Source organism: Sapajus apella, unplaced genomic scaffold, assembly GCF_009761245.1.
Source record: "Sapajus apella isolate SASKATOON/1434 unplaced genomic scaffold, GSC_monkey_1.0 scaffold112, whole genome shotgun sequence".
Lineage (NCBI taxonomy): Eukaryota > Metazoa > Chordata > Mammalia > Primates > Cebidae > Sapajus > Sapajus apella.
In genome coordinates, this window is record NW_022437052.1 from 3564917 (window position 1) to 3578423 (window position 13507).

The 13507-nt window shown below is 56.8% G+C and overlaps 1 protein-coding gene across 8 annotated transcripts in view; it reads left to right on the forward strand.

The window, feature by feature from the left end:
• The window catches only part of MAD1L1 (mitotic arrest deficient 1 like 1), a 501873-nt gene that overhangs the window by 424218 nt on the left and 64148 nt on the right, over window positions 1-13507 (forward strand). For all 8 annotated transcript variants that reach the window (XM_032259845.1, XM_032259846.1, XM_032259847.1 and 5 more), the window contains one exon: window positions 1439-1629. In XM_032259845.1, the coding sequence (XP_032115736.1) occupies window positions 1439-1629 (191 nt within the window). The remainder of the gene's footprint in view (window positions 1-1438; window positions 1630-13507) is intronic.

A 13507-nucleotide genomic window follows, 5' to 3' on the forward strand; every position in this document is an offset into this window, starting at 1 on the left:
GCTTTTTGTTTGCACTTGGTTCCTGTTCCTGCTTACCTCCTCCAGGAAGCAACACTGACTGCATCCATCTGCCTTAAACCGGCCTGTAAGCGTCTCTTTGGACCACTGTGCACGAACTCCCAGGCAGCCCCTCTCTCACTCGCTGTGACCTGGCCAGCAGGCATTCACACTTGCATCTTCCCTCACCCTCCTCTGGGAGACCCCACACCCATCCTGGGGCCTTCAGACTCATCTCTAACTCAGGACCAGCATTCCCCCGAGCACTGCATGGCTTGGAACCCTTGGTTTCTCCCCAGCCATGTGGCCATGGTTGACTTGAACATCCCCTTTCTCTGCCCAGCCAGGGAGCTGACCGTCCCGTGCCTGGATGTGGGTGCTTGCATCAGTTCTGTGATTTGGTCCCTTGTCCTAGTGGAGGGAGGCTGGCAGCTGGCCCAGCTCCCCTGGCCTGCAGGATAGGATCCAGTGTCTACTGTCCCCACCTGGAGCAGTCCCAGGCCCCTGCAGGGCTCCCCATCGCCAGCTCCAGACAGCACTGCTAGGAAGTACCCGGCCTAGGGGACAGCTCTGTGTGCCTCTAAGTGGAGCCAGTCCTGATAATTAACGGGGGGATAAATCAAGGCTTAATTACTTGGAAGGCCTCTCGGGTGAGAGATTCATGATCATTGCTGTTATCCTCCTGATGGCTCTGCACAGCATTTCCTCTCCAAGCAGCTGTAAATCCTGGCGGGCGGGGTGCAGGGTTGTGCCCTGAATGGTCACTTAAAGCTGCGTGGGGGGTAGTGGGCCTGGGCAGGGCCAGCTGTCATCTCACAAGTGGTCTGGCCTCAGAGGTGGCTGGCAGGTCAAAGCCCTGGGGCAATAGGATCCAGAACGTCCAGGTGGCTTCCCACCTGCCCCCCTGTTTCTGAGTGCTGGCTCTGCAGGGCAGGCCTCCGACCCTAGAAAGGACCCAGACCGCAGCCTGGGAATGGATGGTCAGGCTCACTGGTCAGCTTGGTGGCCCAGGCCTTCACTTCGGGACCCATGTCCTCAGCGCCACCTCCTCTCAGGGTTCTTGCCTAAATCGCTGAAGCATTGGGGCAGGGGTGCCCCCGAGGCATGCCTGATCCTGTGGCTTCCTGGCAGTGACTAGGGTGGATCCAGGCATTGTCATGCCGGCCAAGGGCTGGTCCCTGTGGAAGGGCCCGGGCTGCTTCTGGAGTCCAGCCCTCAGTTACCGTTCTTAATGCGGTAACTTCATTAAGAGCGTCAGTCTGTGTCAGCTCACCTCTCACTCTGGTTTCCTCATGCGTGCAGATGGAGGCTGGCCAGTGCGACACATGGGCCACCTGCGTCCCTGGGCAGCCTCCACTCCTGCCCCCACTCGGCCTTCTCCTGGGTCCCCGCCCCTCTGGCCTGGTGACACACTCACCATCTCCTTTCCTCCCTCCCACAGAGCTGAGGAAGCAGGTGGAGAGCGCCGAGCTGAAGAACCAGCGGCTCAAGGAGGTTTTTCAGACCAAGATCCAGGAGTTTCGCAAGGCCTGCTACACGCTCACTGGCTACCAGATCGACATCACCACAGAGAACCAGTACCGGCTGACCTCGCTGTATGCCGAGCACCAGGGTGACTGCCTCATCTTCAAGGTGGGTCCCGCGTGCGCTGGCTCTCTGGCTCTCCTGTCTCCTCTGACGGGGATATCTGATTGTAGCCCTTGGCAAAGGAGCAGCCTCGTGTCTGAAGGCAATGGTGTGGTGGGCCGGGTGGAAGGGAGATGCGTTGGCCTGTCCTCTTCACCCCTGAGGCTTCTCAGCCTTGGACTAACCCCATGTGGCTTTGCAGCCTTGGAACCCCTGGACGAGTAAGGCCCTGAGCCACTCCCCTGACTTTCTTGGCCTCCGTCTGTCCTGACTTGGGCATCATTCCGTGAGGGTTGGGGCTCCAGGCGTGTGTCGGTATGTCCAGAGGCAGCAGCGCCTGGGGAGGACTGAAATCTATGTGGGGCCAGCCAGGGGCACCTTTCAAGCCGCCAGGCCAGAGACCAGTGCAAGGTGAGGTAGACAGACTAGAAGAGGAAGGGAGAGCCAGCCGCGTCTCCACACTCGCATCCTGCAAGCCAGCGGGTGCTCTTCTGGTTTGCTGGTGAAGCTGGGCTAGGTCCATGGTTGTGGGCATGGAGAGTCTCGGGTGAGCAGGGTCCAGTAGCAGGAATTGGGGTGTTCCGTGTTGACCATCAGGGTGGAGGTGGCCCCATATGGACCTTAAGCATCAGGAAATCCAGGGCGACAAAGGCTTGTTATCACCACCCCAGTGAGCTAACATCCCGTTTGTGAAGATTGTGCCATTGGCCTGGTATGGCATCTTGGCCTTAGCATGGCCTCGAGGCTGCTTCAGGAAGGCTGGAGTGGGCGGTGGCTGTCGGATATGGGGACAGGCAGAGACCAGCCCTACCTAAGACTGCTGCAGTTTGTCTGGAATGGGCATCTAACCCGCCTGCAGTCTGCAGCCTCTGCGTGTCTTTCTAAAAACAGACCCGACTGTTTCTTTTGATTTGTATAAAAGCTGTACCCAGTGCGGCCTACGTGTGTCCATCAGCCTCTCACAGCAGCGAGCCACTGCCCATCGGAGTCAGCCTTAGCCCGGTTCTTCCTCCTCCTGCAAACTCACCTGTCTCCCTAGCCAGTGCTGCATGGGGTGCAGTGCTGGCTCCTCTGCGTTCCTTGTGGATTTCCTGCTCCTCAGATCGTGTTCATCCACGTCTACACTCTTGAAACTCTCAAACCTTTGAATAATACAAACACACAAAGTCTTTAAGCTATCAGAAATGTATTTCTTCACTTTTGCATAATTCTGTAAACTTTGAATAATTCACAGAGAGGTGTTTAATACATTATAGAAATTCCATGGGTTTTGAAGATGATTAGGTATTAATAAAGGTGTATCACGAACAGTCACCACTTAACACATCACTCGTTACATCAACATTTACAAATTAAGAGATGGCGTTTTCACCAGATCCTTACATGTGCTGTAGTTGAAGCAATGGTCTTACGAAGACTAACTCCAGTGGAGCCTTGGGGCATCTTCCACAGGGTTTTGTATTTAGATTGTCAGAAATCCAAAAGAGCGAAGCAAGTCACCTACCTGCGTGAGGCAGCCGCAGTCGTGCTTTACTGCATTTCCTTTCGGTGTTTTATATATAGGCACATGCATAGACGTCTTCATTGTATCTGGTAACTCGGAATCCTGGGATTCCATTGCGTGTGCTCCTGTGTTACTTTTTAAAAACACCATCAGCAAGTAGTTTCTTGACCACTCTCATAGCCCCTCGTGGGCTTCTGGAACCCCTGCCTGGTGTCCTCAGGTTTCCTGGACACTAGGTCCCTCCCCGTCATGCCCTCAAGTGTGAGCCCTGCCACTCTCCCTGCTCAAGCCAGCATCTTAGCTCCCCTAGAACTTCAGCTCTCCTCCCCACCTTGGCATCCTCTCAGCCCCCAGACTCCTGAGGTCAGGGAGAGGCAGGGAGGGGGCCCCAGGAGGAGGAGGCAGGTGGGTAGAGAGCCCAGGAGCTGGCCAGCTCACAGTGTACAGGAGGCCTGGCTCACCCTGAGGGGCTGAGGTTCCTGCAGGGATCTGGCCTGGGCACCGCAGCTCCTGCTGGGCATCCCACCTGCCTTCCTAGACTCTTGTGATCTGGAGCCTTGGTGTACTCCCCAGGCTGCCCCCTCACTGCCCATCCTCCAGCCCTTGCTGTCCCTTCTTTCTAATGGCAGGCCTGGCCTGGCCTGACCTAACCTGACTCTCCAGACCATGGCCTGTCCTGGCCCAAGGCCTGTGTGAATGTGTCTTTGCAGGCCCTGAGGGATGGGTGTGCTGGGTCAGAAGCCACGGAGCTGAGGCAGCTGCCTCTGGAAGGACGGCTGGGCCAGCGGCCCAGCGCTCCACCAGCAAGGCCTGGTGCCCACAGCAGCCCAACTCCCTACCCTCCCAGCCGCCCACCACACCTGCTCTGGCTGCATTCCAGGGACTCAAGTGGATGGTATCAGGGAACAAGTTTTCTTTTAGCTCAGCTGCTTTCCCACTGTGTAACATGTGCTGTGTTTTCATGCTTGAAGCTCACAGGATCAGGGAGATTAAAGATGGAAGGGCTTTACAAGTTGATGTTTGGAGGCAGGGCTGAGAGCTCCCTGGCAGACCCGACAAGGGGCGCTCTGGGCAACCAAGACAGGAGGCTGACTCCAGGTGAACATGTGGGCTGGTGCCCAAGTGCAGCCATTGCCAGCGGAGTGCCGGCTGGGCCTCTGCCTCATCTGTAAAGTAGGCACAGTAATGTCCGACCCACAGGAATAAGTGGGGTCATGCTCCCAGCACACCCATCGTGGTTGCTGAGACCCCAGCTTGGTCCATCAGCTTCATTTCTGAGCAGTGAAGCCCCTCAGGCAGATGCTGCCAACTTGTGCCTGCATTTGTCCACGGGGCCTCAGCACCAAGGCCCACCTGCTCTGTCCTCTTCACCTGGGCCCAGCTTGCTCATAGACACCTTCTCCAGGAAGCCCTCCTGGATTCCCCAGGCGTGGGACCCTTTCTTCAGCTGACTCCCCTCCTAGGACACCTGCCACCTTGTGTTTTGCCTGACAGGGGACTCTGCCAGAGGTTTTATTCCATTGGGCTAATTGTCCCTTGAGGGTTGCCAGGGAGCCTAAGCGTTCCCCTCCCCCGTGCCCCTCCCCACTAATGGGCTCCTTGTTCTTAAAGATGCTTCTTGTTCCATTTCTCTCCCTGGCTTCCTTTCATAGCCTCTTTCCTCCGGCCTCACCCAACCCCCACCCTCTCCTCCTCCTCTTCCTACTCCCACTCCTCCTACTCCTGCCAGACTCTGTCCTGCCCAGCCGGCATGCCCTGCTGCTAGCTGCACGCAACACCCCACATGTGTCCTCCCTTTTTGGAGGGCTGGGGCCTCACCAACCTTCCCATGCCCCATCCGGTTGACGTGGTGGGATCTCCTGTCGGAAGGATCTGGGCCTTGAGAGCATTTTTGTGAGGGCCGACGCTGGGTCTTGGTCTCCTCACCTATTGAGTGGAGATGACTGCAGCTCACCTCAGAGGCTGCAGGAGTTGAGTCTGATCAGTGCTAACAGCCAGCCCTGGCTGCCTGTGGAGCTGGGGAGGGTTCACGTCACGCTGGGATCCCTGTTGGCTGGTTCAGCTCCAGCCCACGGGGCACTCATGCTTCTCCCAGAGCTTGATCCTGCAGCCCTGCCTGCCACCCCCCAGAGCCATAGGATAGCCCTGCCAGTCTCGACTGCGCTCTCATGCCCTCTGAATGTTCTTCCCTGCAGCTGCCTGAACCTCTCCTGCAGGGGCTTGGCTGCCAGGGAGCCAGCTAGGCTGGGCTGGGCTCCTCGTGGGGCCCATGCAGGTGTGTGAGGGAGCAGGAGGCAGGGTCTGCACGCTTCGGCCTCCTGGCCTTCTCTGCCTGTAGCTCTTCTTTGCTGTGCCTCAAGTGGGCAGAAAGCACAGGGCCTCTGGAAGTGGCCTTCAGTGTCCTGGTCCCTGCAGACCTTCTGGATGGCCTGCAGTATTCCAGCTTTCAGTGGCTCCCAGTGAGCTGACTCTTCCCAAGTCCTCTTCTGAGCTACCCTTCACTGGGTGAGGCTATCAGCCTCCTGAGAAATCCTCCTTGGGTGCCAAGAGGACAGTCCTGGAGCTGCCAAGTTTTCTGGCAGGAGCTCTGACCAGGAGACCAGCATCCGTCCTGCCCCATCCATCATTCCTGTCTCCTTTGTACCCGGAACACCAAGCTTGGTGACAGGGGAAGCATTAGTGCTGTTCATGGCCACCCCACACCCCAGCTCAGGGCCTGGCTTATGGAGAGGGAGCTCCAGACCTTTGCCAGACAAACAGAAAGACAGATTTCGGGGGAGCAAAAAGGAAGAGATAGACAGTGAACAAACAGACAGCAGGCTGACCAGTAGGGCGAGGGCTCATGTTAGCACCTCTGCGTGCAGACGGTTACTGATTCCTCAGGGCCAGGTGGTAGTGGCCCTGGCCTCCATTGTCCAGAGGGGAGGTAAGAGGCACTCTGGAGTCACCTTGTCCCTGGTAGCTCCTGACCCTGGTGTGTACCCTTGACCAGGCCACTGTGCTCCTGTGAGACTCAGTTTCCCCATCTCTCATGAGGAACGTGGTCTGGGTATTCCCTGGGGGCCCTGACCCTGGCCTCCAGGCTTCAGAAGGGCATCCCCAGGGAGCTGAGCATCAGTGGGTGCTTCCGGAAGGATCTGCCATGCTGAGGAAGGGCCATGAAAGGCAGAGGCTATTGTAGGAGGGCAGGGAGAGCAGGGACACAGGTTCCCTGCCCCATCCCACCTGGGTACTGGCACACATGGTTCCTGTGCTCCTGAAAGATCTTGCCAAACCCCAGCCTCCTGGCCACTCCATTCATTTTATCTGATTTTCCCCCAAATGATTCTTCAGGCAGAAAGGGGGCTGCATACGGAGTTAGAAATAGCGAAGCTCGTTCCAGTCAAGCGGGTTCCACAGATGTGTGCTGAGATAATTGAGGGTTTGCCACACAGTCCCCTGCCGCTCTGCCAAGAACGGGGCTTCCCATCCCAGCCAGGACCAAGCCTCTTGCCGCATGGGTGGAGGGAGCTGCCTGCCTGGGCTGCTGTTTGGGAGAAAGGCAGGAACATCTCAGCTCCAGCTCTTCCTAACAGGAGCACACTGCCTCTGCTTCTCTCCCTCCCGAGAGGAGACAGAGATCCCAGACTCCTTAGAGCTTCCTAGGAAGGCCTTGGCCTGCCTGGGCCTGGAGGAAGGGAGGCACAGAGCTCCTGGTCTCTCCATCCTGGCTACACTCCTCCCAGTGGTTCGCAAGGAATTCTCCCGACCTCCCCTTTCCCCTTCTTCTCAAGGCCAAGGGAAGGAAGCCTCCTGTTATAGGAGTGAGAAAATCAATGGTAAGAAGTGGAATGCCCAGGCGGGGGCCACAGAGGAAATGCAATTTGGGGCAAAACTGTGAACTTCTGATGTCTGTGAGACACACTGGTTCCGGCAGGCTCCTCATTCCTCGCTGCCCAGAGCCCTCCCCGGCTCAGAGGCCTGCAGGGTGGGCATCAGGGTCAGAGGCATGGACAGCACAGATTTCGGAACCTCACAAACCCAGCATCACCACCGTGTGTGAAGCACAGCAGGCCTGTGGTGACATTGACTTCCCGGATTTGTTGTATGGATGAGGGGGAAAAGTATACAGGTCCAGCTTCCCCAATTCAAAAACCTGAAATCAGATATGTTCCAAAATCCACAGCTTTTTGAGTGTGGATCTGTCGCTCAAAGGAAATGCTTAATGGAGCATTTCTGATACCGGATGTTCAGATTAGGGATGAATATTTGCATGACATGCTTACTCAACCAGTGGACACATAATACAGATATTCTAACAACCAGAAAAACCGGAAATCCCAAACACTTGGTCCTAAGCATTTCTGATAGGGGATACTCAGCACTCATATATGTGTATATATGTGAATCTAGTACAGCCACGCTTCACTGGACAACAGGGACATATTCTGAGGAACGTGCTGTCTTTGCGGGAACATCCTAGAGTGACTTACACAAGCCTGAGACACGTGGCCTTCCGCATCCCTGCGCCATGCAGCCTCTCGCACCCTGGGCTATGTGGGCTAGCCTGTTGCTGCCAGCCTGCAAAAGCATGCAGTACGCGACTGTGCTGAATGCAGTAGGCCGCTGTGGCACAGTGCTGAACATCTGCATGTCTGCATGCGTCTAAATATGGACAAGGGGCAGTAAACATGATGTGTGAAGGGTGGAAAGTGGTGCACCTGCGTAGGGTTCTTTCCGTGAACAGAGCTTGTAGGGCCGGTGGGAACTCTAGGTGAGCCAGTGAATGACAGTGAGCGAGTGTGAAGGCCTAGGACGTTACTGTGCACAATTGGAGACTTCATAAACACTGCACCCCTTAGGTGACACTCAATTTATTCAAAATGTTTTTCTTTCTTAAATAATAAATTAATGGCTGAGCACAGTGGCCCATTCCTGTAATCCTAGCATTTTGGGAGGCTGAAGGGGGCGGGGGAATCAGTTGAGGCCAGGAGTTCAAGACCAGCCTTGGCAACATAGCAAGACCCTGTGTCTACAGAAAATTTAAAAATTAACCAGGCATGGTGGCGCCTCCCTGTAGTCCCAGCTACTCCAGAGGCTTAAGTGGGAGAATTGCTCGAGCCCAGGAGTTGGAGGCTGTGGTGAACTGTGATCATGCCACCACACTCCAGCCTGAGTGACAGAGTGAGACCCCATCTCCAATAATAATAAAGTTTACTGTAACTTTTTGATGTTATAAACCTTTTGATTTTTTTAATGTTTTTGTATAACACTTAGCTTAAGGCACAAGCATGTTGTACAGCTATAGGAAAATATTTTTATACGGCAGCCTTCCTGGGAAGCAGAAACAGCCCCACGCCTCTTGTCCTTGTGCCAGTACAGGGTGGCATTGCTGTGTACCCTTCTTTCCCCCTCCTCATCCTCACCATGCCTGTTGGACCTCAGCTGGGTAGGTTAGGAGGCTGGGGGTGGGCAGGGGGGCGCACAGAGCCCACTGCTGGCATCTAGATGCCTGATCCTGCTGGGGTCCCGCATGCTCACTGTTGCATAGACTGCGGAACTCCCAGACAAGAAGACTGTGCCCCAGGAGAAATGAGAACATGGGCGTCAGGCAGGATCCACACTCCTCTGTGGCCGCAGATTGGCCTGGGGAAATGACTTCTGGCCTCAGCTCCCCAAGTACAAAGTGGGACCCGGGAGCCCACTTCTCAGGTGCTGAGCAATGACTAGCTGATAAAACAGCACAGGAAGCCCCAGTTTCCAGGCTCCCTCCCTTCCTTGTTGTCTCCCTCCCCCTCCCCCATGCCCCCTGTGCACCTGCAGCAACCAGCACAGCGCCAGGCCTCCGTGGAAACTGGCAGGATGGCTTCTGTGTTGTCTTTTCCCATTATGTTGCTATAAAGGAATATCTGAGGCTGGGTGATTTCTAGAGAAAAGGCAATTCCACGATTCTGGTGGATGCATAGTTCAAAAGTGGGCATATGCGCCTCTGGAAAGGGCCTCAGGTTGCGTCCACTTATGGCAGAAGAGGAAGGGGAACCGCCCATGTGGGCAGAGATCACATGGCAAGAGGCCAAGGGGGTAGGGTGCCAGGCTCCTTTTGGCAAGCACCTCTCATGGTAACAAAGAGGGAGACCTCGCAAGTTCCCTCAAAGGCAGCACCAGGCTGTTGTTGAGGCTGTGACACCATGACCCAGACACCTCCCTGTAGATCACATCTCCAACATTGGGGATCTTTCTTCAACATGAGACTTGACAGGGAGAAACCAACAATAGCCACACCAGAGCACGTGGTCCTAGGATGAGACCCTCCCAGGGATCCGAGCCCCCCACACCCACACCAGACAGAGCACATGGTCCAGGGGTGAGACCCTCCCAGGGATCCGAGCCCACCACACCCACACCAGACAGAGCACTTGGTCCAAGGGTGAAACCCTCCTGGGGATATGAGCTCACCACATCCACACCAGACAGAGTACGTGGTCCAGGGGTGAGACCCTTCCAGGGATAGGAGCCCACCACACCCACACCAGACAGAGCACGTGATCCAAGGGTGAGACCCTCCTGGGGATAGGAGCCCACTATACCCACACCAGAGCATGTGGTCCAGGAGTGAGACCTGCCAGTGATACGGGCTCATCCCAGGAGACAATTCCCCATTCCTGCCATAGAAAGGGGGCAGGAAAACCTAGGTCCTATGTGTCTTGAGAATTGAGGCAGCTCCACTTCCCAGCTGCCTTTGCATCCCTGAGGGGTAGGTGGCCTTCGGGACACCACCAGCCTGGGGGCCACAGCCCAGCTGTTGCTATGGCCCCTGACGAACTGTGGCAGTAGCGGGCCCCCCAAGCTCTGGGCTCTGGAGTGTCATGGGTGGCTGGGCCTTTGCCTGGGTGGGGAGAAGGGAAGTAATTAGCTGGACCTGGAGCCACCAAGCTGGCTTGGAAGGTGAGGAAGGGCCGAGCCCCAAACATGGCCGGCTCAGCTGACAGCCACAAGTGTCCTGCCGGCACCAAGAGCCTGCAGAGGGCACATGGCCCAGTCCCTACGTGAGTCAGGCTAGAGGGAAGATGCATGCAGCTCCTGGCCCTGGCTGGGTGAGTCTGCAGAGGCCGCGTGGCTGAGCCTATTACCTCTGTGAAGCATCTCCTTGCATTGCAGGGAACATAGGAGATGGTGCAGGGGCGGCTCCACTTGGGGAGAGCATTTTCGGAACCACCTGTCCAGGCTTGGCCCAACAAGGCTCAGCATGTGTGGCCAGGCTGCTGTGGAGTCCCTGGGCCAGGCCTGGCCTGGCGTGGGGTCTGGAGTTGGTGGAATCCTCCTAAAGCACCCTAGTAGTAAGGAAAGCCAGGAAGATGGCAAGAATGGCCATGAGGATGCCACCTTTTCTGGGCACACCAGCCATGTCATCCCCCAGCCTCCACAGCATCTGTGGCCTTGGATGAGCGTTTGCTGAATGGAGGTGGTCTTTGGCGTTGCTGCTGGTCCGCCCCCATACAGTAGTGGAAGGGGCTAGACCCAGGCCAGAGCCACCTTGGTGTGGATGTCACCTGCCTCTGCCAGCCCCGGGACCTGGACACATGGATTCACCTCCTCAAGCCTTGTCTTCCTTTATGGGGGCCTTGATCATTGCATATGCCCAAGGGTCATGGTGATGTTCCCAGTATGTATGCAAGTGCCAGGCATGTCGGGGACCCCGTATGCCCGCCACATGGCCCTTAGTGGCTCCTGGCCACTGTCTGCCAACTTCAGGCAGTGTCTTAACCACGAGGAGCTGCAGGTCAGTGATCGCATCACAGAAGCTTTCACGGCTCCTCAGTGAGGAATGCAGGAAGGTTGCAGGAGGAACAGGTTGACCTCTCCTGTCCTAGGCCCCGACCTTGCACTGGCCTCATGCACGCTCCCACACATGGATGCACGCATGTACACACACACAGGCAGCCTCATACACACATACATGCACTCACAAATACACAGGCACAGGCAGCCACCCACACGCATACATGCTCTCACACATGCACGAGCACAGGCAACCACATACATACACATATGCACACACATGCTCACGGTTGGCCTCTGTCTCTCCCAGGGTGTCCCACTTGCTTCCATAACCTGGATCCAGGGGCAAGGAGGGAAAGCGAGTCTGGCAGCGTGGGCCCGGCCAGCCCCCACAACCTGAGCCAGTGTTTCAAGGACTGTGAAGGCCCCATGGTGTGCAAGCCGCCATGTTAGAAAAGAGATATAAGGGGTTTCCTTCCCGTCCTTCCCACCAGGCTGGGCCAGGGTCCCACTGACCCCTGCTGCCCTAGCAGTGTGTTGAGAGCAGAGCACCCACACATGCCCACACGCCTGTTTGTACACGCCACTTGCACAATGTGGTGTGCAAGCCCCAGGCACGCTCTCATCACCAAGCCCATGCCAGAGGTTGTTAGCTCATGAATCGAGGACCTGCTGTCCAGCTGGGGCATGTTGACACAGGATTTATCACTCCCATATGAAGTGTCTGCTTTGCTTCCCATGGGTGTAGACATGACCTTGGTAGCTGCCTTGTTCTTTTCTTCTGAAGCAGGCTTGTGAATAAGCGGCACATCTGCCAGCACGCCATCTCCCATGCACTGATCTCACACAGATCGGGACTCTAGACTCCAGGCTCTGAGAGGGGAGCTTACTCCTGGAGGACAGGCCTTAGGCAGTGACTACCCCTATGCCATTCCAGGCTGAGCTTGCCACCAGGTGCCCAGAAGTGAACCTGGCCCTCACAGTGCTCCTGGCCTGATGGGGAGGTAAACACGCCTGGAGTCTCTGGAGGCTGCTGGGATGAGGCTGCCCTGATCTGTAGACAAGGGCTGGTGAGGGCCCAGGTGGCCAGTCCTGCAGTGGAGGCAGCCAGACCTCATGGAGGAAGAGGTCTGGGGGCATAGAATGGGAAGCCAGACATGGGGCCCCCAGGTCTGGGGCCAGAGATGCTGGGCAGGAGTTCCTACTGGGGTATCTGCCTGCTCCGCTCTGTCCTCCTTATTCCTCCGCTAAGGAGCGGGCTCACCTGGTCCAGGAGCCAGGCTGGAGGGAGACAGACAGGACTAAAAGGGCTGAGATAGGAAGAGGCTCTGGGTGCTGGGCTCCAAGCCCTTAAGGATCTGCCTCTGCTACACAGAGCAGCAACTGGAGCCACATGGCCAGGTGAGTGGGCACCTCAGGGTTGTCATGGCAACAGCTCTCAGCCAGAGGTGGATGGAATTCGGGGGTTGAAGGTCGGGCATTCGGGAGCCCGTTCACTGCAGGGCTGCTCAGGAAGCAGGCACTGCAGTGGCCCACCCTGGAACAGCTCCACTTGTCATGCATTCACCTGGAATCTGCCCTCCTGACTGCACCTCTGTGGCCCCCGAATGCCCGCAGCCCGGCCCATCAGATTTCTCTCCTGTCTGAGCACCCCATCATCCTCCTGGTGTTCACTGCTGTGGATTTGAGCTTCAAAGCCCTCGTTAAGCCCTTTCCATCTTTCTCCAGAGCAGATCTGCGACGCAAGCTTTTGGGTGACACAGGACCTGAGAGAGGAACTCTGTGGCCCCTCCCCTGATTCCTGGTGTGGCCAGAGGTCACGTGAGAGGCAGCCCCTGGCCTGATTCCTGGTGTGGGCAAAGGTCACGTGAGAGGCAGCCCCTCCTCTGATTCCTGGTATGGGCAGAGGGCACGTGAGAGGCAGCCTCTCCCCTGATTCCCATTGTGGCAAAGGGCATGTGAGAAGCAGCCCCTTGTAGAGCTCTGGGCAGGGAGTGGTTCCTGAGGCCAGTCCCTTGAAAATAGGGTCCATGTGTGGGGGTGCCCATGCAGGGCCCTGGAACCATCTCTGAGGCTGGAGCAGCAGTGATGTCTTCTCTCTTCCCCGTCCTGCTATGACTCCAACACCTAGCATCTGCCCCTGTGCCCCCGCCTTGGGTCTAGTGGTGATGACTGAGTACTTAGGTTGTTGGAGAAGTGTGCTCACCATGCACACGTATGATTTTTGACCAACACAGGTAATTTCAGGCACAGCGATCCCCGATTGTAAAACTGAGATCACCCTTGCCTGTTCCGGTGGGTAGCATGAGGGGTGCGCTCCACCAGGCTGTGTCCTCAGAGCAAGATCCCCACGCTGCAGAATGCCTGCTGCCCCCTCACCCCTCGGCCTGCCCCGCCTGTGTCTGAGGGCACAGTGCCCTCCCTGCTGTGGCTCAGGCTGCCCCCAGGGCTCTGACCTGTGGAACAGCAGACAGGAGGCCTCGGCTGGAGGCCCCAGGGCACAGATGTGGTCCGCTCCACTCAGTCCTCCCACATCAGACCAGGGTCCTCTTCTACCTGCCCAGACGGCTGCCCTACAGCCCAGCTCCTCTCGGGCTGTTTCACCAGGCCACTCTCAGTTGT